This window comes from Fonsecaea nubica (genome assembly GCF_001646965.1).
Source record: "Fonsecaea nubica strain CBS 269.64 chromosome Unknown Scaff24, whole genome shotgun sequence".
Lineage (NCBI taxonomy): Eukaryota > Fungi > Ascomycota > Eurotiomycetes > Chaetothyriales > Herpotrichiellaceae > Fonsecaea > Fonsecaea nubica.
Window position 1 is genome coordinate 212,732 of NW_019173697.1, and position 25,893 is coordinate 238,624.

At 51.9% G+C, this 25,893-nt stretch overlaps 8 protein-coding genes across 8 annotated transcripts; 2 read left to right on the forward strand and 6 right to left on the reverse strand.

Annotated features, from left to right (window-relative positions):
* Positions 1 to 282: 282 nt before the first annotated feature.
* Positions 283 to 2,106, reverse strand: AYO20_04576 (hypothetical protein; the record flags this gene model as incomplete). The annotated part of the gene is made up of 4 exons (XM_022642872.1): positions 283 to 439; positions 499 to 898; positions 951 to 1,047; positions 1,102 to 2,106. 4 exons carry the CDS (start codon positions 2,104 to 2,106, stop codon positions 283 to 285), a joined length of 1,659 nt encoding a protein of 552 aa, XP_022501174.1.
* A 3,786-nt stretch (positions 2,107 to 5,892) lies between these two features.
* Positions 5,893 to 8,000, forward strand: AYO20_04577 (hypothetical protein; the record flags this gene model as incomplete). The annotated part of the gene is made up of 2 exons (XM_022642873.1): positions 5,893 to 6,766; positions 6,817 to 8,000. The coding sequence occupies 2 exons, from the start codon at positions 5,893 to 5,895 to the stop codon at positions 7,998 to 8,000; spliced, it is 2,058 nt and encodes a 685-aa protein (XP_022501175.1).
* Positions 8,001 to 9,561: 1,561 nt separating this feature from the next.
* On the reverse strand, positions 9,562 to 10,095 carry AYO20_04578 (hypothetical protein; the record flags this gene model as incomplete). The annotated part of the gene is made up of 2 exons (XM_022642874.1): positions 9,562 to 9,807; positions 9,901 to 10,095. 2 exons carry the CDS (start codon positions 10,093 to 10,095, stop codon positions 9,562 to 9,564), a joined length of 441 nt encoding a protein of 146 aa, XP_022501176.1.
* A 377-nt stretch (positions 10,096 to 10,472) lies between these two features.
* AYO20_04579 (golgi apparatus membrane protein TVP23) lies at positions 10,473 to 11,266 on the forward strand (the record flags this gene model as incomplete). The annotated part of the gene is made up of 3 exons (XM_022642875.1): positions 10,473 to 10,554; positions 10,677 to 11,009; positions 11,115 to 11,266. The coding sequence occupies 3 exons, from the start codon at positions 10,473 to 10,475 to the stop codon at positions 11,264 to 11,266; spliced, it is 567 nt and encodes a 188-aa protein (XP_022501177.1).
* Positions 11,267 to 11,984: 718 nt separating this feature from the next.
* Positions 11,985 to 13,709, reverse strand: AYO20_04580 (D-xylulose kinase A; the record flags this gene model as incomplete). The annotated part of the gene is made up of 1 exon (XM_022642876.1): positions 11,985 to 13,709. The coding sequence occupies one exon, from the start codon at positions 13,707 to 13,709 to the stop codon at positions 11,985 to 11,987; it is 1,725 nt and encodes a 574-aa protein (XP_022501178.1).
* A 283-nt stretch (positions 13,710 to 13,992) lies between these two features.
* Positions 13,993 to 15,412, reverse strand: AYO20_04581 (hypothetical protein; the record flags this gene model as incomplete). The annotated part of the gene is made up of 2 exons (XM_022642877.1): positions 13,993 to 14,705; positions 14,764 to 15,412. 2 exons carry the CDS (start codon positions 15,410 to 15,412, stop codon positions 13,993 to 13,995), a joined length of 1,362 nt encoding a protein of 453 aa, XP_022501179.1.
* A 1,680-nt stretch (positions 15,413 to 17,092) lies between these two features.
* Positions 17,093 to 20,733, reverse strand: AYO20_04582 (valine-tRNA ligase; the record flags this gene model as incomplete). The annotated part of the gene is made up of 3 exons (XM_022642878.1): positions 17,093 to 20,169; positions 20,459 to 20,644; positions 20,703 to 20,733. The coding sequence occupies 3 exons, from the start codon at positions 20,731 to 20,733 to the stop codon at positions 17,093 to 17,095; spliced, it is 3,294 nt and encodes a 1,097-aa protein (XP_022501180.1).
* Positions 20,734 to 21,327: 594 nt separating this feature from the next.
* Positions 21,328 to 22,934, reverse strand: AYO20_04583 (hypothetical protein; the record flags this gene model as incomplete). The annotated part of the gene is made up of 5 exons (XM_022642879.1): positions 21,328 to 21,638; positions 21,751 to 22,169; positions 22,311 to 22,434; positions 22,515 to 22,632; positions 22,725 to 22,934. The coding sequence occupies 5 exons, from the start codon at positions 22,932 to 22,934 to the stop codon at positions 21,328 to 21,330; spliced, it is 1,182 nt and encodes a 393-aa protein (XP_022501181.1).
* Between the last annotated feature and the right edge of the window lie 2,959 nt (positions 22,935 to 25,893).

A 25,893-nucleotide genomic window follows, 5' to 3' on the forward strand; every position in this document is an offset into this window, starting at 1 on the left:
CGTCCATATGGTATATATCAGAACGAGGGGCTAAGAAAGCGTTATGGCCTGATGGGGCACCCAGTCAAGTCAAGCTTTTTGGTGTCCAGCGGAATAACGGACAAGGAATATAGCATCTTGCTCTTATTGTGTCTGCTTAAATGGACATTCATTACCATGTACAACCTCAATAGCCTCCGATTGGCAAACTGAGGCTCGTACGGTTCATTCTCGTATCAGCTCATCCTTAGATGTAAACATATACCGCAAGACTAATATCTCAAACGTAAAAAGTCGCCAGATCTAGAACCGACTCCATTTACTCTTCGCTCTAATTCGCTTACCAAACACAAAAAACACAAACGGGACGGGTATCAGGGCGATGGCAAAGAACCCAAATATGCTCGTGCCCCATGGAACTCCGACATTATGGTACAAAGGAGTCACGACGAGCGGAAACCTGCCATCATGTCAGTGCCGAATTCATCATCTCACATCATGACAATGGGAAACACGTACGCTGCAGCAAAGCATGATCGCAGAAAGGTGTTGGCCGCCACAGCGCTGGCAGCATATCTCTGGAATGTGTCGACAAGGTAGTTCAGCGCCGCTTGGAAGATCGTGAAGAACCCGAGACCGGTCATGTACAGCCCGATCACCGGGGCGATCCATGGGAACTTTGGGTCGGATGTCCACCCGGTGATGAAGAGGCCCGACGAGAACAGAAAAGAGCCAAACATCATGGGGGGTAGACGTAACTCGGGCGCCACTTTGCCTCCGGACTTGCGGTTATATACCAGCTGGTTGAAGATATTGATGACCGCCCCGGTGATGGCTCCCACGAGAATCGCCAGGAACGGTAGTTCCGAGGGGAGTAGTTTCCAGCGACGGTGCTCGCCAAAGATGATCGGGATGGCCCCTAACCCTATGGTCAGTCTTCACTCGAGGAGTCAAAAAGACAAGATGCTTACCAAGTTGCATGTACAAAATCCCATAGCAAAAGCTTGCATAGAGAGCCACGAGGGCGCAAATGGGGGTCATCAACAACTGGAACGGCCGGATCAAGAACTACAGCTGGTCAGCACACTGCGAGTGGTCATCGCCCAAAAAGCAATTGCTCACCTTGTTCGCCAACTCCACCACAGACACATCCCACTCCTCAAACTTGGCGTGAAGAGCCCAATTCCCACTTTGGTGTCGCAGCCTCCGTGCCTTGTAGACCAGAAGTCGAGGAGGATACGACTCGTCCAGGAAGATGACATCGAACACCAAGATAGCCAACTGGATGATTCCTGTAATATACTCGGTCCATCGCCACCCGAGGCTGGGCTGGACTACAAGAGCGGCGCCCACGATGGGTCCAAAAACCGGGCCAATTACCACGGCCATTGCGTAGGATGCGATGGCAATACCTCTCTGGGACGCCGGGAACAAATCACTTAGTACGCCTCCAGTGTTAGTGACAGGCGCCGAAGAAAAGAAGCCCGCAAAGAATCTCGTGATCATGATGGTCTGAATGTCTTTGGCCGCGGCAGTCCCGAACGAAAAACAGGCAGAAACGAACATGGGCGGAAGGACAGCATTCTTGCGGCCATAGACTTCTGAGAGTGGTGCCCAAAGCAGAGGACCAATACCGAATCCAAGCAAGAAAAGCGTTGTTCCCAGCGTCGAGACCTGGGTCCCAACATGAAAATCACGGGCGACCTGCTGTGTGCCTGAACTGTAGCTACTGCTCGCCCAAGTGGCGGTCATGGTGGTAAAGCCGTACAGGGCAGTCGTGATGACTTTCTTCTTCATAGTCCAGTTGACAGGCCTGTACGGGTCATCAGCGCCCTCAAAATCGACCAGGTCTTCAACTGTCGTCTTCTGATGCTCCAGCGGATGGGTGAAGGTGCCAATGGGCGGCCTTGACCTGATCCGCGACAATATGGTCTCTCTTCGAGACATGGTTCTGTTGAGACTGACCGACCGACCTGTCGCGATAGACGCAGCCGCCCGGCCCTCCTGCGACTTTTCCTCGTCAGGGTCGAGGTCGCCATAGTCAGAGTTTGTAGTTTGACGAGAGAGGTCTGAAGTCATAGTCTCGGTCGGCGACATGGCATGGTCGCGCGCGTGTATATTAGCCATGGGTAGTCTGTGTTTAGTGCCTTGGTGGCCATTATCACCAATATGTACGTTAGACAGTGCGATGAAGGATGACGGGTGGTTTTATGGTGATGGCCCATGGATAACGAATTCCGATATCGCCGACGTCATGTTGAGACGAGGAATGGGAATCCCAGCAGAAAAAGAAGCCGTCTTTGCCGATCCTGACTGAGACGGAGATACCCAACTCGACTGGTTTCAGGTAAATGTATGTACGAGGCACAGGCGGTGATGATGTGTTGTATGGGGAGTGGCCGGCATCTATTCCTTACCAAGCAGCTCGCATTCCACAACTCGCATCTCGTTCACTCGGCACAAGACTTGCTCGGTGTTGTGTTTGTGTGGCTCATTCAAAACCGGCGTTAAAAATCGCCGAAAACGGCCCTGTTTGCCTTTGTCCCCTGCGCCATTTATTCTTCACTTGAGCCCGTTTTTCTTTTTGCCTTTTCCCGTTCCTCTGATTCCGGGTAAATATTCTTTCAGCGGTCGCTCGTCTCTAGCCCCGATCTTCGGCGCCGTAAATCTCGCACATTGTCCAAGACGCGACGCGTCAACACCTCCTCACTTGTCCTCGCCTCCTGAAATCGCTCCTTGACCGCAGAAGGCCCCCATTAGCGAACACTGTTCGCTTATGTGGACCACTCACGAGAAGGTCTCCGCGTCGTACTATACAGAGTTGACTCACCGCTCATGTCCAAGTCTACCATGCCCTCTCCTTTACCTTCCTGCCTATCCTCTATACCCGCTACGGTTAGGGAGTGAAGAAATTCTGCAGGTCGAAAGAGGCAGGACAGGCGGTTGGAATGAAACCGATAGCGTGTGAGAGCATACGGTCTTCAGCTTCTCGCCGCTGTCTTTGCCAGAGCACCCATCCGACGTTCATCGACTGGCGTTGACAACTGCAGACTCCATGCCTGGGTATTGTCGTTGGTACATCTTCGCTTGCTACTTGCTCCGTCTGACATTAGCCCTCCTTCTACGTCTCTTTCATCCTCCATGGCTTCACAGCAAGCGCAGACCTTCTCGAGGACGGGCTTTCGAGTTCATCGTTTTTCACCCTCGTTGATTACCAGACACAGAAAACTCCCGCCGTATCGAATTCCATGGTGTGATGTTTTACGGCTGGTTACAACGTTGAAGATTGTCACGTCACTTCCCTCTCCAAGAGTGGCCTGATGAAACCTCGGTACTTTCTCACAGCCAGTAACGGTATACCGTGCCATTGACGATAGTGCTTGTTTCTTGTACAAGGAGACAACGTAAAGACAAACTCCCACTTTTGCGCACGGCCTGATTTCACCAAGCCACAACGCGGAGATAAAACTCACTCTCAAACTCAGCCATGCCATCCACCACCTGAAGTCGCGACTAGGCCTTGATCGAGTACACGTTTGTAGTTGTAGATGGACCTTCGTATCAAGACCAAGCGATACCTTTCCTTTTGTTGCCAGGCTGAACGCCCAGAAGCCTTCCGGCTTCGGTCTTCGGTCTTTCGGCTCAATATTGCCGATAGAGCGAGCCTCTTCAGCCTCGTCCCATGCGGCGTGCGTCAGAGAGACATGTTATGCTCATCTGAGAAATAGGAACCCTATAAGTCAAGAGGGACGTTTCCGTGGAAGATCAACTACATCTCCTTGTAGAATGAGATTCGAGTCGGCGATTTAAATAACCCCCCAAGGGTTAGTGGTACGTTGCGGCTCTGAGATCCCCTCACCTGAGTTGCCTTCTGCCTCTGAGAGCTTGAAAGTTAGCTCGGATATAAACGGATCATTACAAGATCCACACTGAATGACAGTAATGCGACTAAGATGCAGAACAATTCGAGGGGGAGTTGAGGTTGTGGTCTGCACATGTGAATAGAAGGAGTTGGATTACGAACAACCAAACAAACTTGGGGCGAAGGGAGACGAGCCTTGGCGCTCGCTCGCTTGACGACGTCACGCACCTGAGCTTCCTCTGTGGTTATGTCAACCACTGGCTCCCATTCACATAATACAGTATCTGAATATGGATTTCCAATGATTGAGGGAGACAAAATGAATCCAGGACTCAGGAGACAAGTCATCAACGTATACAAAGGTAGGACAAACACCAGAACCCATGCCAATCTGTTGGTCAAGCTCCTCAACTGAGATCACATGCAGAGTTGCTGGAAATGGGCAGACACTACCCGCTGGGCTACGACTATTTTAGACCCAGACTGCACAAGGCATTCATGTCCAAGGCTCATCTGACGGACGAGGAGCAGATACGTCAAGGGATCAAGCGAGCGGAGTTCGTGAAGAAGGAGATCGAGGCGCTCTACTTCCTGAAAAAATACCGAACGATAAAGCAACGATATTCCTGAAAGATCTATGCCCATCAAAGCCATCGAAGCAATGGATGATCTACAGGAGCTAAGCGGTCGCTGAAGAAGACAACTTCTCCTATGCAACAAAGAGTCCCTCAGCTAGACGCTACTCAACTCGACATTTCGACACTACAAGCAAGCAAGAGCTCACTGAAAGGACGTCGTCCCTTCTAAAAGAGTCATAAAGAAGTCTGAGGAGCTATTCGAGGCACATAGCGTGCATGACCAATGGCTCCAAACTGACGGCAACATGCTGATATCTGGGGAACCTCGTTAAGCCAGTGCTCTGAACCCAGCCGTTATGGCTGTGCTTGGACCCACAGGCGGCTTACGGGTTGAGTTTCTCGACAGACACAGTGAAGCTTGTAGTAGTCTGGAATCACTACCATAGACTGTGGTGGTCTTCTGTGAGAGATGGCGTTATTGAGTGACCGAGGGGGACTACTGGCACAGTCAGATACCCTATGTATGGACTTTTTGTGAATTAGGCCATTTTGTATAGAGCCTTGTCTAGTAGATGAACGAATGGGAACAGACATAATATATAGAGTGTACTCTTTGTCAACAACCCTGGTAATCCTGACGCACCTTGAGGCGTTTGATGACAAGGACAAACACTGAAACAATGCCAAGATATCGAGACCAGCGCAAGGGGCCACTCGTCTGTCTTAGCCTCCCGGAAGCACCAGCAAACCACCCAGTCAGGTGCAAATGGCAAGCAGAAGGCGACTTATGGTGCTCTAAGTCCTATCCCACCCACCCTGAACGACCCTCTCCTGCGCAAATCAAACACCTTTTGACACTCGCTCAATTCACCATCTTCATTGATATCTGTGCCGTATATCAGCTCAATATCCAATCAGTCAAACACCACACAGTATCTTCACAAGTGCCTGCGTGACAACAATCCGCGGCGTTTTCATCCGCTGCTGTACGATCTGTCCTCAAGCTTTCCCTTTGCTCAATCTTTATCCCTCTCCCAAACCACCGCTTCCTCATTTTCCTCGATCGAACGCTACGGTGCCGGTTGCCCTAAACCCTCCCGCGCTGCGACAATCTGTCCGTCGACGTCGAGTTCCTCGTCGGATCTCATGTGGAAGAAACGAAGATTCTGCTCGCTCTCCGCTCGACCTTCCATAACATACCGAGTTGTCCCAACCCCCCCGCCTCCACCTCGTTGCGCTCCCGATTCACAAGCAGAAAAACATTCAACCTACACCCCTTTGCCGTGTTAGATGGCAGATGGTGCATTCCGGTTCCATCAGCCTGGAGCCGGGCAGTATTACCCCACCCAACACACTTCGCATCGGAATCAGAATCGAGCCTCCTCGCCTTCCGGCGGACGAAGACCTTTCACCAACGACACTCCCTCTCCATCGAGATCGCCCGTGGGCCATTCTGTCGCACACAATTTCAATATGTATTCCCAGAATGGATACCAGACACAGCACAGTCTCATGAACGGGGCGCAAACACATCAGCGTTACGCGAATCTTCACTTGCCAAAATACCAGCCACCCCATCACGGTCATCACAACGTCACTCAACATCACGGCCAGCACCATCACGCCGGACAATTAGGACATCAGCACAATCTTTCAGGTGGCTTCCCGTCTGGAACCCCTCATTTGCCCACCTACGCGCACGAGCACCTCTCTAACGGAAATGGTAATGGACTACCGCACGACGATGCGGACGAGCCGGACAATGAATATTGGAGGGAACAAAAGCAGTTTTGGGAAGAAAGCAAAGATCTCAACGGCCCAAATCAACGAGCACGCACTGTTGCGCATCACTCCAAGGGCGTTAATTATGTCCCGTTAGGCGCGGCTGCAGAAGACCTCCCAGCAGATACAGCTCGGGCAACCACATCAAATGGACAGTCTTCTAGCAGGCAAACCTGGGATGAGCTGGATCTAGGGGGCCAGGGTCTCTGCGCGCTGTCACCCGTGCTGTTCAATCCGTCCTACCATTTCTTGAAACGACTCGACCTTGTATATAATCAACTAGAAACCCTGCCACCGGAGATTGGACAATTAAAGAACCTCGAGCATCTGGATGTCTCTTTTAATCAACTGACAGAATTGCCAGAAGAGATTGGCATGCTTACGAACCTCAAGCAACTCCTCCTGTTCAATAACCATATTCAAACCCTGTGTTACGAACTCGGTTTCTTGTACAAACTCGAGGTGCTGGGCATCTACGGAAATCCACTGGAGCAAGGGCAGCGCGACAAGATCACGGAGGGCGGTACGAGGAAATTGATTGAATATCTCCGTGAAAGCATGCCAGGTTTGTTTCGCATCTTTGCTTTCCATGTTTTGACGCTAATATTGTGTTAGAACCTCCGCCTCCCCGGGAAAGAGAGTGGCACCAAATCGAGGAAATAGACGAAGTTGACCCAACCCAGGACACAGTCAAGGTGCTGAATTACAACATTCTGTGCGACCGCTACGCGACGCAGCAGCAGTATGGCTACGTTCCGGAGCGCGTCCTGACATGGGGCTTCCGCAAGACTTTGATCTTGGAAGAGATTCGGGAAATGAACGCGGACATTGTCTGCCTCCAGGAACTGGACCGGTGCAGCTACGACGATTATTTCCGAGGCGAACTATCCATATCGGGCTACAAGGGATATTATGCACAGAAAAGCCGTGCCGAGACGCTGGGTGACGCTGCTAAATTTGTCGATGGGTGCGGCACCTTCTGGAAAGACAAGAAATACATGGTGCTGGACACGCAACATCTTGTCCTGGGACGAAAAGCGGTGGAACGACCTGGCGCCAAAGCATCGGCGGACATGCTGAACCGGGTGTGGCAGAGAGATGACATTGCGACAGTTGTGTTCTTGGAAAACCGTGTCACGGGTTCTCGCGTGGTTGTCGTCAATGCTCACATCTACTGGGATCCCGCGTTCAAAGATGTGAAACTGATACAAGCGGCTGTCCTCATGGAAGAACTGTCCAAGCTCACAGACAAGTACGCCAAATTTCCACCCGCGACCAACAAGCAGGCCTTCCGGTTCTCTGATTCAGAGGACGATCCGCTACCGGACCCTGGACCGTCATTGTCATATACCTCTGGTCCCCAGATCCCGATGATAATCTGTGGAGACTTCAACTCGGGCGCAGGATCTGCCGTCTATGATCTATTCACAAAGAAAGGGCTGAATGCCGAGCACGCCGATTTGGACGGCCGAGATTATGGTGCTTTCTCCCGCGCAGGTATGTCACACAATTTTACGCTCAAGTCTTCATATGCCGCCATTGATGGGGAGATGCCTTTCACGAATTACACGCCAAACTTTGTCGACGTCTTGGACTACATCTGGTACTCGAGCAACTCTTTACGCGTGGTTGGATTGCTCGGGGCCATCGACCCGGAATATCTTAAGCGGGTACCGGGCTTTCCGAATTTCCACTTCCCGAGTGATCACATCGCGATCGTGGCCCAGTTCAAGGTGGAGAAGCAGCGGAGTGCCCAGAAAGCGGTGGAGGCCGACTTTGGACCCTCGTCGAAGAAGTAGAAGTTCATTCCGACACGGTCCAGTGGATTTGCGAGGGTGTTTCGCTTCGGTTGAGGTCTACGTCGGCTGGAAACGGAAAGTGGTCTGGACGTCATGTGAAGCAGGAATCTTTTTCGGGGAATAGGGGTGAATCTCGTACATGGGAGGAGGTCAAGGGGGGACCATGGACGGTGTGGAGGTAAATGGCGTGTGACACATTGACACATTGGTCGACAAAGGTTCCGAGCTGGAGTTTTGTGTGAGATATGTGTGTGGGTTTTCGGGGTCTTTCTGCTTTTGCATGGCATCTATGCAAACTTTTGTCTCGAGTCGTTGGACATGGATGGGAATCCAAATATTACGCCGCGCGCTGCCTTAACGCGCGATGGAGGGGAATGACAATAACAAGTTTGCATTTTCGATGTTTGTGGCGTGACACAACGCGTCCCGAATAAACACCACCGACTCGAGACTGACGAGGCTGACGAGGCTGCGTACCAATGCCTCGTATGGACTCGGTACTCGCTACGAACTGCAAGATCGAGCAAAGGCAGCAAATCTGTACCTCGTAGTCACGTGGCTGTCTGGGGAAATCTCCCGGCCTGCATGCCTGCCTGGCTGCCAGGTGCTCATGATCTGTTCAGTAGGTAGATTTGAAGGAGTGATCGATTGAAGACGCCTCCCTTGACCAAACGGGATGGCCCAGGGGGAGTACTTGCTAGACAAATATATTGGCACGTAAACATATATAACAGTTGTGGGACCAGGAACACGAAACTCGAAGCCCAAGAAATGGTACATGCAAGGATATCGGTTGAGAATATGCATAGCATAGCATAGCATAGCAGAGTAGACACAGGTGGGCGGCTTCCCTGATGAATATCATGTGTTGTTCTGAAGAAAAGCAAGCTGCCACACAGAGTATGGTCCATTTGTGAATAGACCCTCCCTCGGACAAAACGTCGAGGGTGGCTTCTGTTTCGTGGCTCGGTTTCGAGCATGGCTCTTCTGGGTGAGGTATACTCTCTCACACTACCGAATATGCATCCGTTGCAGAAGCAGAGTCCCATGCATGAGAGCTGTGACATGGACTTCCCTCCAGCCACGCCAGAAGGTATGCATGCAGCGCTTTCCTCTTGCACCCCCCTCCTCCCCCTGCGGGCGGTAACCCCAACATGTCGATTTTGGGTGGGTATACAAGTTGGGATGACCCGAGTCCCGCAACGACTTTCCGAACAGCTCAGGACGATCTCAGGCGTTGTTTCGTGGCCACCGTAGAGCAACATGCCTATTTACCGTGTGCCATCCATCATCATCCTCGATGCACCTTGGAGAACAAGGCGTCGTTGTCTCCGGAAGTGATTTATATCTTGTCAATGTCGTCGACGTCGCGCAATTTGACCAGAATCATTGGTGAAGAGTGAGGCTCACGGGCCAGTTGATCTGGTTCGAACAGAGTGCGACCAGGGCGGAGTAGTTATGAGCCGTCCGTTGGGCCACCGGAGCCAGATGCCGACGAAGGATCTCTCTGGGGTTGGAATCTCAATCGGCCAATACGGCCGTGACACAATCTTCATAGCCTTCATCTCTTGAACCCAAACTCCTTTCTCTCCCTCTCCTCCTCGGCCCTTCTCCGCTGAGACTCTCGGAAATCCTGAAGTTTTCGTTCCAGCGCCGTCTTTTGGCCCAAGAGCTGGGCTCGCTTTGCCTCTAACGTATCGAGGGATCCGTAGTACATCTTGTTTTCGCTCACCACGGCGATGACGGGCTCAGCTGTATTCCCTTGTTGGGCTATTTCTTCGTCCGTGGTCAAGGATTTCTGCGCCTGCTGGACGAGGACAGAAGCCGTATTAGCATTTCGTTGACACTTGTAACCCCCGAGTTTTACGTGGAGAATGGAGACATGAGGCATCTAGCATACCTTTCTTGCAGCCTCCTGTTGTCTGCTTGTCTTCAGGATCGCGCCGATAAACGCCCCCGATGCGACTATACCGGCGATGCCGATTGCGTAGACCAGAGGTCGAATCTTTCGACTGCCAGCAGGCACATGTGCGGAGGTATTTTGAGCGGGTCTCGCAGGTGATCTCGCGGGACGGGGTGGAAGGGATGGGGACATGATCAGTTTGTTGTCGGTAGAGGAGCCATACAGCCTCCTGGTGTCCTCTCTCACACTGATGGGGGACGTAGGTGTCGATGCTCAACTGGGCGATAGGTGGTGAGGTGGCAGCCCGAGTCCGTTTGGAGAGTCCGCCAGTAATATTAAAGCAGCGAGGCGCAACTCTGGTCATTCTCCGCCCACCTCGTGCAATAATCGAGGATCAATTCATGTGTTCCAAACGCGCGTGCCCAACTAACTCCTTTCCACCACGCTTCATCGATCCTTTGTCGTTGACACAAAGTCCACAGTTTCTCCCGCCCTGTCCCGCTTGAACATGCGACCGCAGCAGTCTTCATAAAATATAAAAAGAATCCAGGGTCGGATCCAACCAAACCATGGCAGACGAGCCGGGCTCCCTAAACTGGCGCCTTAGTGCCCATCCCATCACTCTTCTCACATATCTAGGCTTCCGAATAGGTAAGTCTAACGTGTTTACCCAATGTTTTGTCGCCCTTTTTATGCTACCTGGAACCTGTGTTACAGCGCAAACAAAGAGTGAGTGAGAGAGAGAGAGGCCCCTCGCTAATTCGAGAACTCAGGAAGTCTCCTCATGTACCTCTTCGGCGTGCTCTTCATCCGCAACTTCGTCCTCGTCTTCATCCTCACCCTCCTCCTCTTGTCCATCGACTTTTACTACCTCAAGAACATCGCCGGACGTCGCCTCGTGGGCCTTCGCTGGTGGAACGAGGTCAACACCTCCACGGGCGACTCGCACTGGGTGTTTGAATCCGCGGCGGGCACGGGCAGGACGGAGAACAAGACGGACAAGAGGTTCTTCTGGTTGAGCATGTACACTGTGCCGGCGCTGTGGGTCGGCCTCGCAATTCTGGCGTTGGTGAGGCTGCAAAATCTCATCTGGCTGGTGACGGTTGGTGAGTTAACTCCTCATGCGAGGCCTCTCGAGTTTTCAGCGCTGGAGTGCTCAAACGTGACGTTCTTCATGCTTCGTGGAGTAAAATACTAATCTGCATGAGTAGTGATTGCATTGGTCCTCACCATCACCAACACCGTCGCATTCTCGCGCTGCGACAAGTTTAGCCAGGCCTCGAGTTTTGCCGGGTCGGCTCTCTCGGGCTCTGGACTGGCGAGGAGTCTCGCGAGTAACGTGATGGGAAGGTTTTTCAAGTGAAACGGAACTGGGAGATCACTTTGTACGATATGGCGAACACGGGGGCTCTTGATCAGGAATGGGACCTAGACTTTTTTGGGGGGAGAATGGATTCCGACGATACCAGCAAGTCAAAAGGCTGGCGCGCTGTCGCTGGGACTGGAACTGGAACTGGCACTGCTATACGTTGGGCGCATCCAGAATATCTCAATGGAGAAAGACTCTCTCTCGAGTGCGCGCGTCTGGAGACATTCGTCACGCAGGAACAGACAGCCGGGCTATACAGCGTGGAAATTCAATCCTGCATCTATCCGCATGGACAACTTCTGAAAAATATTGTTCGAAAAAAAAAAAACCCACGCCAGGATCGGATACCCAAGGGCGGAGCTTGAGACTCAACCCAACCCTCACTACTTGGTAGCTGGGTAGTAAAGCCTTACATACTCGCCCTTGCTAGACCCATACCACTCGGACGGAGTAATTACTCGGCACAGCTCCAGAAACAGGTCCACGGACTCTCCCAAAACATCAATTGACTTCTTTCCCACCTGGAAATGAAGGCGACATATCGACCCGAGAGTAGTGGTGGTTTATTCACTAATCACGCTTTGATTTGTGGGTTGAATATTTGATATAGATATATATTCTCCAAAGTCTAGCCAGACAGAACTGGATAGCCTCTGCGTGGCCCCTTTTTGTTGGTTCCCCACTGTCGACACGACTGCCAACAGCCCTTTTTTCACTCCCCTTTCCTCTCATGCTCCCTCAGCAGCCTCGTCTCCATTTCTTCAAACCCTTTCAGTGCGCTGCTATACTTCTCCCACACCGGGGCGTTGTAACCATCCGCGATCTTCTCGACAAACTCGTCCTCGCGCCACCTCTTGCCGATCAACTCCTCAAACGTCTCGCCCTGTTTTCGCTCCACCGCCCAGACTGCCTTGTAAGCAGCGCCCAAGGCACACGCGTTCTCGCCGACGTCAAGCTTGAAGACACCTTCGGAGCCGCCGAGCACCTCACCCGCAACGCGGGCGATGGCCTTGTTGCGTGACCCACCACCTACCAGATAGATCCGGCGTGGCTGCGGCGGCAGATCCTTTGCAGGGCTCGAGACGAGTTCCCTAGAGCGGAGCCGGAGAGAGAGGAACTGACTTTCCACAATGACCCTAGCGTCTTGTTCTGGGGGCTGCGGTACAGATTTCTCGGGGCTGAGCTCATCGGTCTGGGGCTTGTATGAAAAATGCCACTCTCCAACCGGTAGGTTAGGAATGATTTCAGGACGGGGGAAGTATAGACCTAGATGCATGGAGTCTTTCTCGTCCGATTGAGCGAGGGGTGGCGTATCAAGCAGCCGTTTGTCGAACTCTGTCCACGAGTTCTTCTCGCCAACTCCCAGCTTCTCATTGATCGCGTCGCGAACCTTCTCTCTCGCCAGACCGCCATTTTTATAGCACAACATAAACATATACAACCCGGGTGTAGTCGGATGGTTGAAGAAATGCGTGCTCGGATCTGGTTTATACTCGGGAGTGGACATCAAAAAAGTGGTACTTGTCCCTAAACTGACCATGGCATCGTTGCTGCGCAGCGGCAAGGCAAGGATTGTGGAAGGGTTGTCACCGGTCGAGGCGATAATGGTGCACTCATCCGAAAAGCCATGTCGCTTAACAAAGTAGGGAGAGACGGTGCCCAAGTGGACACCGCCGTCTTGAGGCACATCGCCGAGTTTCTTCTTCAACGCCTCCACGCCAGAGGGTCCTGCAGCAAGTTCCAACAGTTTCTCATTCCAATTACCGGCTTTGATATCCCATAGATTCATGCCGCAGACATCTGAGATGTCAAAGGGTGCATATTTTCCGAGGAAGATAGTAGCGATCCAGGATGACACCAGGGTGATCCGGTAGGTCTTGATATATTTATCTGGGTATTTACGTTGAAATCGTAGAATTTGCGGCCCGGTGAAGCGATGGTGCGCTTTGCTGCCCGTTACATTTGCTAGTTGCGACTCGTTGCCCAGAGCGGCGTCAAACTCGTCACATTCCTTCTGCGTGCTTGCGTCCTGCCAGTTGGGACTGAAGGGATGGGCGAACGCTCCGTCAAGCTGGGCCTCCAGTGTTCTTGAAGGATCGAGCTGGGACAGCAGTTGTTCCGCATCGGCATTCCAGAAAACACTCCCATGCTGCATGCCTGAACCGCTAATCCCCCTGATACGACTGAAGTCGAGGCCACCATCCTTTAGACGAGCCAAGAGTGTGTCAATGGCCTGCAGCCACATTGCCACTGGTGCGAAGACTTCATGCTCGGCTTCGTTCACAAGAACACCCTTATTTACATGGAAACCTTGAGAATCGGCGTCAAAGTCGAACTTGGCCTCATGGACCTTTTTCAAACTGGAGTCGACTACCAAGCCTTTCAATTGCTGGGTGGATAGATCGAAGCCGAGATATAGAGGGCCGGTAGAGGTCATGGTATGGATCCCGACCAGACAGTTGACTCGGATGCTCAATAGGTGATGTTTTGTCTACCGTCCGTCAAGCATAACAGATACTCACACCTTTAGGAACAAAAGAAATTCTCCCCAAATGATGAAAGTAGAGGTGGAGTAAATGCACGTCGGATGGTGAGGGGGAGCAACATTTCTGACGGGCTTCTTGGCGCAATGATATCAGCCTGATATCACCGGCTGTAAAATTCCGCGGTGCATTGGAATCGGCCTCCCTGGTGGAACCACACAAGGCTTCCACAATGGTTCAGGTATCCTTTTTTCTTTGGCTCGAGGTGATGGCATGGCCATTTGCGTGGCCATTTGCGTGTTCGTGGGCATGGTCATGTCCTCGCCCTTCTCCATGATGATGATGGTTATGGTCATCGCGCTCATCCTCGGGCTCGGGACTGCTTCTTGGACTCACGTCCGTGACAATGAAATCACCTGCGAGCGTGGCCCTCGCATCGTCCAACTGGACGAATTTGACGCGAACTCGTCTCACTCCGCGGATCTTGGAACCACATCTTTCTCGCACGGCGTCTTCAATCTGCTCCATCTGCTCCAGGGTGAAGTCCTTGGGAACCCCGAGTTCAATGTCTATCAGATAATTCTGACCAGATTTGACGCCTTGTATATCTCTGATCTCGGTCTCATTCCCGAACTTGACAGGCTCAATGCCATTTGCAGCATCGCCTTTGAGAGCTCTGGATGCGGCTCTGCGGACTAGGCCCTTGATCTCATCGTCCACGGTGACATCTGCGAGCTCGAGGAGAGCAGTTTTTGTGTTGTTCCAGCCTGCTCTTATTACCATGGCGGAAATGATCAGCCCGCCCACAGGGTCGAGCCACGAGGCGTCCGAAAAGACATGTGCACCCCCAATCGTAGCCAGGGCCACAATGCTGGTCAACGAATCTATGCGGTGATGGACCGCATTGGAGGCTAAAACGGAGGATTTGCGTTCTCGGGCAATCTTCATAGCTGGAGGACTAGATTAGCAGGGTGCGCATAGAGAGATAGGGTTCATGCTGAGACTTACTAGCTCGATATAACCATTCCTTTACCACGATAGAGCCGGCTGCAAGCCAGGCGGCGTTGAGATCAGGTAATATGGGACCATGACTATGGCTATGTCCAAGAAAGGAGAACAAACCACCACCAGCATGTTCAGCGTGGTCATGAGCGTGGGCCACAACCGCAGGATCGAGCATCAACTGTGTGTAGAGGGCATCCAGCCCATTCAACCCGATACCCACACCTCCGAACAGTAACAGTCCGCTCACTCCCAAAGCACCCAAGCTCTCAATCTTGCCATAACCACTAGGAAATCGATTCGTGGCGGGTTTGAGGGACCAAGAGATGGTGGCAAGGGTCATGAAGTCGGAGACCAGGTCGGTGAGAGCGTGGAAGCCGTCGGCAATCAGAGCTTGAGAGTGGAAGACGACACCCCCTACGCCCTTCCCAATGGCCATGCCCAGGTTGACGAACAGCCCAATCCTTGTGATCTTGACGCCAGCATCGTTCTTGTTCTGCGAGGTCAGGTAGGTGGTGTCGTGGGCGTGTGCGTGGCCGTGGTGCGAGTGTCCCGCATGACCTCTCGACTGCTGCTGGGTGGTCGACCGCGTCATTGACATTCGCGAGGCAAGAGGATTGACAGACGGGAGGCGATTGAGGAGAGGGAAGGACATTCTCGAAAGATGCCGGGAAGCATGCAATCTGTTGTTAATATAGGACGAGTAGCTGGAGGCTCTGCATCCTCGAGTCCGAAACAGGATTTGACTAGAGTTGGTAATGCTGAGGCAGGCCCGTTGACAAGAGGACATGTGTCGCGTTTCAGCGCGGAACAAGTGCGTCAGCGGCATTTGGGGGGAAAGGAGGCACCCAGGGAGGAGCTGCCGGGCGTTGCTGGTGACGTGCAGCTCGTAAACGCAGGGGGGGAGGGAGGGAGGTGGAAAAAAAGGGAAAATTGTCAATTTGACTCTTCCGGACTCGTTCAACCCATGCTGCTGTCTGGTGCTATTATGAGGGCATGAGGGCGAGAAGGGCTTAGCAAGCCTGCATAGAGAGAAGAAGAAAAATACTCGTACAATTATTTGGACAGAACAAATTGTGTAGGACCGAGGAGCACGCAATTGGACGCGTCGCAGTTGGTCCACCGCAGGACTTCAGGTTCGAAGGGATTTCTAGACGCTGTATTTGTACTTGCATGTACTTTGAGCCTTGTACTGATCAATTAATTAGGATTATTATTGCATCCATGCATCCTTGTTATTCCTTTGCCCGAAGGTCCCCGGAAAATGACGGGCTTCCTGTGCCCAGATTACCGAGAACTTCTCCAGTGTTCACAGGCGCAGTTACCTGATTCTTCTCGAGGTGTCCTCGACATTCATATCCCGGAGTACCCAACGTGATCAACCCTCCCTCCGACAACGCGCAGCCATCCTTGCCGATCACCCATGTCCAGTGGCCCGAGGTTCGCTCGTGATCAATCACACAAGAATGGTTTTTTGAAGGTTTCCGAGAATTCGGCAACTTGTGTTGTGGGACTGGAGATCTGTCATCCTCCATACCGACACTTGTGGTTGGACGAGGCGCTGAAATAAGACTCCAGGTACAAACGTTACCATACACTAAGGTCCTAATTCCCCAAGGCTTCCTCCCTCCAGGGGGGTCGACAACCATTTGGATTTGGCGCCGCGAGAGGGTTGTATATCCGACGCACACAAATTTCGAAGCAATAGTCATGGTATTCTTACTCTCTACTTTGGTCGCCCGGCAGTCGATATATGGTCAACTGCGAAGCACTCACCGGCCCCAACGGGAAGAACATGATAAAGAAAAGCCCGGAAGGGGTCAACTGAAAGGCCTGGCGCTTGCTTTGGACTCTGCGTTGTGTCGCGTGTTCTCATAGATCAAATCTCCATCGCCGTGCGGTCCGTGCCAATGTTTCATACTTTTACTACCCACAGGGTTTTTAGTGAGAAGCCCGTGAGGTTCCCAATTCAAGAAGAGGGTTCGGCTATCGATTTCCGACTTGTTCTGACACCCAGTGCCTACTGTAAATAACATACAATAATACATACCAAGGTAGATACCTCTCGCTAGGTACTGGGCGGGTCGGTAGGAGTGTATGTAGGTAGACAGGTGTCACGCAACTCGTTAAGCTGGAACAGAGACAAACAGACAAGGACATCTCTCCTCTGACCCGACCCGATCTTGACCTCTACTTGGTGCTCGTACGCAATAACATATACATGTGTCTTTTTGGGGCCATGTCGTCAACCATGTTGGACATGCCACAATCTTCTTTATCCAGTGGCCCAGTCAATCCTCGAGTGCCCCCGTGGACAATTCTTTATGTCTATCAATCAACCCTCCAGCTTCAACCTCTCCAAATCTTTGACGGCCTCCTCCAATCGCTTCACTTCGCTTTCGGCGTCCTGAAGTTTCTCCTCCTCCTTTCTCTTCGTATCCTTACTCGCCTTCTCCCACCCGGCTCCGCTCATGATCTTCTTGCTCTTGTCTGCTCGGGATTTGGCATCCTCAATGCTCTTGTGGCGCTTCTTCAACTCCTCCGCCACATCAATCCGTCCCGCAATCTTGAGATACACGGCGGCGTCTGCGTTGATGCTCTGCAGAGCACACCCAGCAGGCGGAAGGGAGTTCGTGGCTGGTGGCAGGACTTCAATCTTGCCAGCGTACTTGCCGCCTAGAGATTTGATGGATGTTTGTTCCTCCGACACGGTCTTGAAAGCCGAGTCCGAATAAGTTTGGATGATCACATCACCGGGTTCCTTGAAGGCGTACTGCGAAAGCAGGCTTCGAATTCCCGATGCAATGTCCATGATGAACTCATATTTCTGAGCGTCTTGAGGAGCATCCAATTTCTCGTTGAACTCGGGATACTTCGCGATCATGATACTCTCGGTGCTGTCACCTTTCCGACGTGGGAGCTTCTGCCACAAATGCTCTGTGAGGAATGGCATAATCGGGTGCATCAGCAGCAGACCGCCCTCAAGTGCTGTGTACAACGTTTGCTGAGCCGACCTTCTCTCATCCTCAGGAGCCTCCGGTGTAAGGATATATTTCGAGTTCTCGATGAATGTATCACAAAGCTGGGTGAACCAGTATTGGTACAGGGTGCCCGCAGCCACCGAGAACTCTCGTCCCTCGATGGCATCGTTGACCTCCTTCGCAGCCACGTTGAGTCTGTGAAGGATCCATTTCTCTGCCAGCGATTTGGGCTTGTTGTCCGTTGGTGTTGTATCAGGGACGAAGTCTCCTCCAAGTCTTCCCAGTGCAAAATTAGTTGCTTGGTAGATCTTGTTGCAGAACCGTCGCTTTGCTTCGATCTCCCGGATATCAAAGGCCACGTCGCCTCCACCAGTGGTGTAGTTCACGAGCGTAAACCGTAGGGCGTCAGCGCCGCACTCCTCAATACCCTTGGGGAAAGCTGTCTTCTGGTATGTTTTGGCTCGCTCAATCTCGGCTGGATCGAGGTTACCGGCATACAATGTCTTGTGGAGATCTTCCAGCGTGATGCCCCTGATGATGTCCAGCGGGTCAATCACATTGCCCAAGGACTTGGACATCTTTCGTCCCTCCGCATCTCGAATCAACGAATGGCAGTAGACCTCTGTAAAGGGCACGTCGCCGGTCAATTTCAGACCAAACATGACCATTCTCGCCACCCAGAAGAATAGAATATCCCACCCGGTCTCCAGCATGCTGGTCGGGTATAATTCCCGCATATCGGAAGTCTCCTTTGGCCACCCAAGCGTCGTAAATGGCCAAAGACCCGAGGAGAACCAGGTGTCGAGCACATCCTCATCCCATCTCAGCGTGAATTTCTTTCCAGGGAATTTCTTCTCCGCCTTGGCTCGAGCTTCATCCTCAGTCAGAGCCCCCACCCAGTAGTGGCTGTCAGCTTCGTCACTTGTCTTGTCTTCAAGCTCAACAAAATAGGCCGGTGCTCGATGACCCCACCAGAGTTGTCGAGAAATGCACCAATCCTGGATATTCTGCATCCAGAAATGGAAGCGTCGTGACTCTGATTCAGGTTTGATCAGGATTCGACCGTCCAGCACGGCGTCGTCCGCGGCTTTGGCCATATCCGCCATCTTCATCCACCACTGTGGTTTTAGGACTGGCTCAATCACGTCTTTGCTCCTCTGGCACATGGGAATCGTCATTGCGTTATCTTCCTGCTTGGTATACAGGCCGAGCTCTTTCAAGTCGTTGATCACAGCGTATCGGACGTCGAACCTTTTTTGACCCGCATAAGGCCCGGCATTTGCATTCAACGTGCCATCATCGTTGAGGATATTGATGAATTCCAGGTTGTGCTTCTTGCCCTTGGTAAAATCGTTGGGGTCGTGTGCCGGGGTGATTTTCACGGCTCCAGTACCAAAGTCCATCTCCACCTCTTCGTCTGCAATGATCACGATCTTGCGATCTGGAATGAAGGGGTGGATGGCCAGTTTGCCTACGAGGTGCTTATATCTCTTGTCGTCGGGATGCACGGCAATAGCGGTATCACCAAGCATGGTTTCCGGACGGGTTGTGGCGATCTCGATAAACTCATAGCCCTTGAAGCGGTCTGGCGAGGTCGACGATTTGTGTGAGTCATCTCCTTTGCTGATGGGGTATTTGAAGTAAGTGAGAACACCGAATTCAATCATCTTGTCATACCCCGGCACTTTCAACTTGGTTCGCCCTTTGAGCTCCTTGTTGTCCACTTCGAGGTTTGATAAGGAGGTGCAAAGAGCAGAGCACCAATTCACCAACCTGTCCGCCCTGTAAATGATACCATCTTCGAATAGGTCGACAAACGTCTTCCGCACAGCATAGGAACGATCGTCGTCCATGGTGAAAGCCTCACGTGACCAATCCATAGATCCTCCCAAACGTTTGAGCTGGTTCGTGATGTTGGCGTGGTACTTCTCCTTCCAGCTCCAGATCCTTTCCAGTAAGACTTCTCTGCCTAGATCGTGCCGGGTCTTGCCCTCGGTCTTGTAAACCATCTTTTCCACCACACTTTGCGTGGCTATACCGGCGTGGTCACAGCCAGGGATCCAGGCCGTGGTTTTGCCCTTCATTCTCGCATGTCGAATCATGGTGTCTTGCAGCGCGTTCGTAAGGGCGTGGCCCATATGCAGGGATCCCGTCACATTGGGAGGAGGTATCGGAATGACGAATTTGCCCTCTGGTTTGACTTTCCCTTCCTTTGTAAATTGCGGCTTGAAGTAGCCTCTGCTCTCCCACCACTCATAGCGGCCAGATTCGATCTTTTGAGGTTCGTAAGCATCGGCGGCGGCAGGTTTCTTGACCTTTTCTTTCTTTGCGGACTTGGTGGCATCACCTGCGGGAGTGGGCGCGGTCTGTTTCTTGGACTGTTTCTCTTGGAACCTGGCCAGCTTTTCTGCCTTCTTACGCTCTTTCTCAACTGCAGAAGGCATGATAGTCAGACTTAATATTCTTTGCACGGAGTGGATATGAGCAGCGACGTTGTGGGTGCAACGAGTGAATTGTCATTGAGGGAAAAGAGTGATATGACTACAAGACCTTGCCCGCCCTTCATAGATGCCTTCCCAGTCACAAACCATGGAACGTTTGGCAGTCCGGTTCTTGGCTTCGGGTGAGTCATCTTTTTGTCTGTGTAGTCCGCATCTTTCATATACAGATACGAGATGGAGGAGTTCATCAATGCGAGCCTTGAAGGTTATCTTGCATACTTTCTTTGGCAGTTTTTTCCTTGCCTGCTTCGCCCATCACTGTTTGACCTTTCTCGTTGTTTTTTAGGTCCTTCCCAGGGACATTCTGGCCCATGGCGTCTTGTGCGGCTGAGCTTTTGGCGGCAGAGGTTATCTCGGAGGACACTGGAGGCGGGGGACCAGAGGGGGAACCAGTTGGCTCGCCAGCTTGCAGACATGTCAGTGTACGTTGTAAGACTTGATCAACACCCAACGTTCGACATACTTATGTTGTGGGATGCGGCATTGAGCGCCATGTTGAAACGAGAAAGCCGTCTCCAAGCAGGAGGGCGCCGAAGCAAAGATCTGATGAGTATTTTGCTCGACTGCCTTTCGGCGTGGCTGCAATGTGTTCCTGCTTTTCAGGTCAATTCTAAGGCGACGAGTAGAAGAAATCAAGAGTCATAGATCGAGAGAGTCAAAAGAGGCTTTGCTGTAAGACTGGACAACAATCTACGATTAATGGGAGATTTATGAGTCCCAGGTTGAACATTTGCGCCAGAATCATCACTCTGGGGATACAGACGAGCACAGGCGCAATTACGCTGCAGGGAGACGGGGTTCCACGTGATTTGTGCTTGGCCATCCACTAGGGAAATCCTTGGCGCATGCTTAACTAGCTTCTCCAGCGTCTCCTTTCTTGTCCATCGTGACAGTTTGCCAAATGCATGTATTGTACCGAGTATCTCGTACAGCATTTGAGCTTGGAATGTTGCTCGGCTTTGCAGACGAAACCGTTGATCAAGACGAACGTACGGCGGTACAACGAAGAAACTCATTCTAAATTTCTCTTGCTCCTGCTCACAGCTTTATCTGTGTCCAGACACGGCACCCGCCCCATGGTCACCGAATCATTGGAGCTCTGACTCGATGACAGAAAACGGGCCTCCCTTGGAAGGCCATATCTTGACAACTTTGAGGCCGACGCTCGCCAGCAGCGCCGTCCATTGTTTTTCGCTCCGTTGCATGGAGCTGAAGGTCGTGCGGCTGATGTCCGCGAGCGACTCGAAGCCGCTGCACCCTACTGCCGGCAGGACGGTTTCGCAGACGAGCAATTTCGACTGGCCCTTGACCATGCCATGGATCTGGTTCGTCAGGATCTCGCGGCACTTGGAGTCCGGGAAGTCGTGCAGTACACGACGCATGAAGTAGATTCGCGCTCCTATGCAAACGTTAGGCCGCGGTTATTGTGAGATAAGGGAAGGGCTCTTTCGAACAGGGTGTCCGGGATATCGAACTGCACGGAGAATACATTGCAGGGTGGTGGTACTGACCATGAACAGGCTGTGGAGTGAAAAAGTCGTACTCCATGACTTCGTATTTGGGATTTCTGGCCCGTGCCTCGTCGATGATAGCGCCGAGGTCTTGGACGACGAAACGTCCTTTGAGATGCGGATTCTCTTCCATGACCTTTTGCGTAACTTGACCATGGCCTCCGCCGATATCGACCATTACGACGCCACTTTCACCTGCCCCAGACTCGACCAGGGAGCTCGGAACAGGGCTGGTAAGTAAGGTCGCAGCACCTTTCATAGCCGAGTTGAAGCGAGCAAGGCGCCCGGGATCATTGCGTAGGTACGCAAAGAAGTCAGTCCCTGTTGCATAGTGCGAAAGGGTCTTGTCAGGCTGGTCGGGGTTCTTGTAGCCCAGGTCGGCAAGGTAAGCAGGCATCTTTCCGATACAGCCCCAGCTACTATCGAATCTGGTAATCCACAACAGGAGACATCAGTTGCCCCGACTGGCTCAATTTTGACGGAGAAGCTCGACAACGGAATGGCAAGCGAAAGAGCCAATGCATAGGATGAATGGAAAGGGGAGAAAAGGAGGAACATACATGTGCTTGTTCAAGTCCGCCGTGGCCGGCATGGTTAGCGCTCGCGAAACAGGCGTCGCCGCATATGTTTCCTCCCCAAGCTCCGCGACGATATGAAAGCCCGTCAAGACTCGCATGAGGCGCACTGACCAGGGCATGCATGTCAGCAGAACAACTTCTCAAGAGTCCTCCCTACACCCCCTGCGGCACGAAAATGAGGCATACCTATCAAGGTCACCTCCGCTCCAGTCTTTTGCGCCAGCTCGGACGCAGTCGTAGATTGTCCAAGGAGGTTGAAGAGGTCCAGCTCCAACGCGGTCCGCACGACCGCATTCAGCCATGGCTATTAAGATACCCAGTGTCAATGAACGAAGCTTTGAGGCGGCACAAGTTCAAAAGGATGATTTTGCACCAGAAAAAGAAATCTTTCCTCACCATGAAGGCGATCCGAGTCGCTTCCTGCGAAGCATTGACCGTCTCGCTGGCAATTCGCGTCGCGGTGGAACATATCTGCTGGCGGACTTGATTGACTTTGGGCGGCTGGGTTCTCTCCTCGGGCGAGAGGGCAGAAAGCGCATCAATCGACGCATTGAGGGAGTCGCGTAAGGCGAGCAGGGCCGTAAGATTGTCTGCTGGGGCCGCCATCATTATTTGCTCAGGCCTTGTAAGTCGCCTCAGTCCTGGGTCTGCTTTTATGTATCTTCGTCGTTATTAGACCTTTAATAAATTTAAACCCAGACAAAGAGAACAAGAAGGCTAGACCGAAACAGGCCGGGAATATAGTAGTTCGTAGTGATTTCTTGATTTCCACGCGGAATAATTGGCCGGGAAAAGGGGGGGAGGAGAGAGGCTTGTGTAACACCAGACACGAGGAGTTTCTTGGAGATCAAGTTTAGACACGCTGAAAAACCGAGCCTCTCCCGCCAAACCTTGGTGTGTTGCGTAGTTGGTTGTTCGAAGAGAATGGACAAAGACTGGCAGGGCAAGTACACGAGTACTGGTACGACCAAAGACCCAAGTGGAACCAGGGGAGAGAGTGAGAGACACCTTTAAGAGATTCCTTTAATGTGAAAGGACTCGCATACGAGCCTGAGAACGGGATTAGATCCTATAAACACCCTATTGCTGACCACGCCAAGGAGCGGGAAACCCCCTTTTTAGGCATGAAACGCCTTCCTGAGATGGATGGACGGATTGCAATAGCAAGAAATGTGTGGCGTCGGCGAACGTCCACTCCTACAGAACATCAAGATCCATTCGGTAGGCTAGAGGACGTACGTCTGAAAGACATAGGGCTGGACTCAGAATCTGGAACCGTTCTCACGGATGTTTCTTGTCGGGGTCAGCAGAGGTTTGACGTTGATTCTGCCCTGAGGGAGTTGGCCCCCATGTGGCGTATCAACATCGACATTAGCAGAAAGACAAGACATATACTCGGTACCGTGTCTGGGTATTCTAAGGACTAATGCAGGTCAGCGGAATCCCACGCCAAGAGAGTGTAAAGAAACTCTCCCGCCCCCGTATCTGGCCCCCTGACACCAAGCCATTTCAAGAGAGTATCGGTTACCGAGGCTGTGCATCTCAAGTTTGGCTTTTTGGGTACCAGGTACCTCGAAGAAGTCAAAGCGCGTCAGAAAGATCAAATGGGTGCGAAACGATGCTGATGCTGCCAGGCTCTGCCAGGGCTATGTTAGGACTTGGGTGGGTCTCTTAGGTCTGAAATACGTCCAAGTACCTACCTAGGTAGGTAGGTACTCTGGTCGCCCCATATCTTGTACCGAACGAGTAAGGTTCGGTTGATCAGTGCTGAAGCCTGACTCGTATTCTTTCAGGCATCCATGTCATCTTGCAAGACTCACATGAATCAACGGGTTCAACTGACTGCCACTCTGCCCAGATTTGACCAGTATAGGTACCATACCAGCACTGGAATTGCCAGTGGAGGCTGCAAACACGCAACAACCAGCTCCGTTCCCGAAAGGGGCTGTCCTCTGCTGCTGGAGGAACAATTCCTTGAATGACGCCCTGCTGGGGGCTCTGTCATTTGAAGACATTTGTGGATATCCAAAAGTCCAAGCAGGTGTATGCAGTGGAAAGCGGAGACGAGGGATGTCCGTGCCTTGCATTTGATAGTGGACTTGGCCTGGTCGGAAAGAAGTAGACGGCGCATTTCAGGGTTCCTCGAAATCCCATTTGGCAGAGATCCTGACAGGACAGCGACCGCAGCTGGACAGTTTGAGAGGCGTTGTTATCAGCCTGGAAGCCGACTGCAGTGAGGACTGAGAGTCATGTGTCTCAAAGTCTAGTGTTCCAATATCCAGTCTCGTGTTCGTGTCTCGTGTTTCCAAGCATCTTCAGCATTCGCTCCAACATCGCCCAGCGTGGTAGTGGCAAAGTGCTCTTTAGTTCTTCCGGATATCTCCCTGCCCAACCTAGAGAGTCAGACAATCAGACACTGTGGTTGTATTTGTATTGACCGAGCAAGAGTAGAATCGATCACAAAACACTTCATCTTGAGCTGTGGCCACTCTCAACATCCTTGGCGCAACATCCGACAGAAATCGCCAAGTCGAAGGAGGCCGCCGCCATCAACGACGCCGGTTAGGGCACAACAAGTCAATGCCACACACGCACACAAGATCAGTCGCCCTTTTCAAAATCCACGTCCCCAGAAAATGCAAAAAAACTTTTTCCACCAAGCCCCTTTCGAAGGGGGTGGTGGGAAGTTAAACCCGCCGTGGCAGGTTTTTCCGTTGTTGAGATATATTGACTCCTTTTTGGCCCGGTGCCAGGTTCCTGATATATCTTCTCGCTCGGTCGGAGGAGGAGGATGAGGAAGGAGGTCGGAGGTCGGAGGATCGCCTACTAGAACCAAATTCCACCTTGTTGACTTCGTGAAGTCTCTTTCTCACTTTTTTTAGGTTTTGTTGACTCTGTAAGTCTCTTTCCTGAGTAGGGGTCTTTGCGATTGTGGAAGAATTTCTGTGACTTTAAATTGTATAGTGGGGTTTTTCTGGTGTCACATGTGACTTTTGTAGTTGTGGTTTTTCACATGAGACTGTTGCCCTTTGGTGTATGCATTCTGTCACCACCCCCAGAGTACAGTAGCGGCGTCGATTTCAACCCAACACATCCCAGCATGCTCATGGCGTTCAAAAGCAATCCGGAACAGGACCAAAAGGTCACGAGCATCCTGAGTACTCTATTCACGCTTCGGTAATCTTCAAGAATGCTGACAGACTTACTGTTTTCTACTAATATACCGTGTATATGGAAGGGAGCAATCGGATTGTGGAAGAAGGCACAGAGCCACGAATGTCAAAGCAGCCCGGAATACCAGGGGAAAGACATGATCTGACAATGTTCAAGATGCAGAATTGCTTGATGTATTGAGTGGTCTATTGACAAAGTCTCGACCGCTGGAAGGAAACCCTACAAGAACCAAAGAATGCAACGTGTATGTACAGCCGAAGATGTAGAATATGTTGTCGATGCAGCCTCGCCATTAGCGCCTTGGCACCCATGACATCAACACATCAACAAGTCGAACCACCAGGCTTTCATTCCAGCGGCTGTCGTCGAGTGGGAAGTGCAGCGTCGCCAA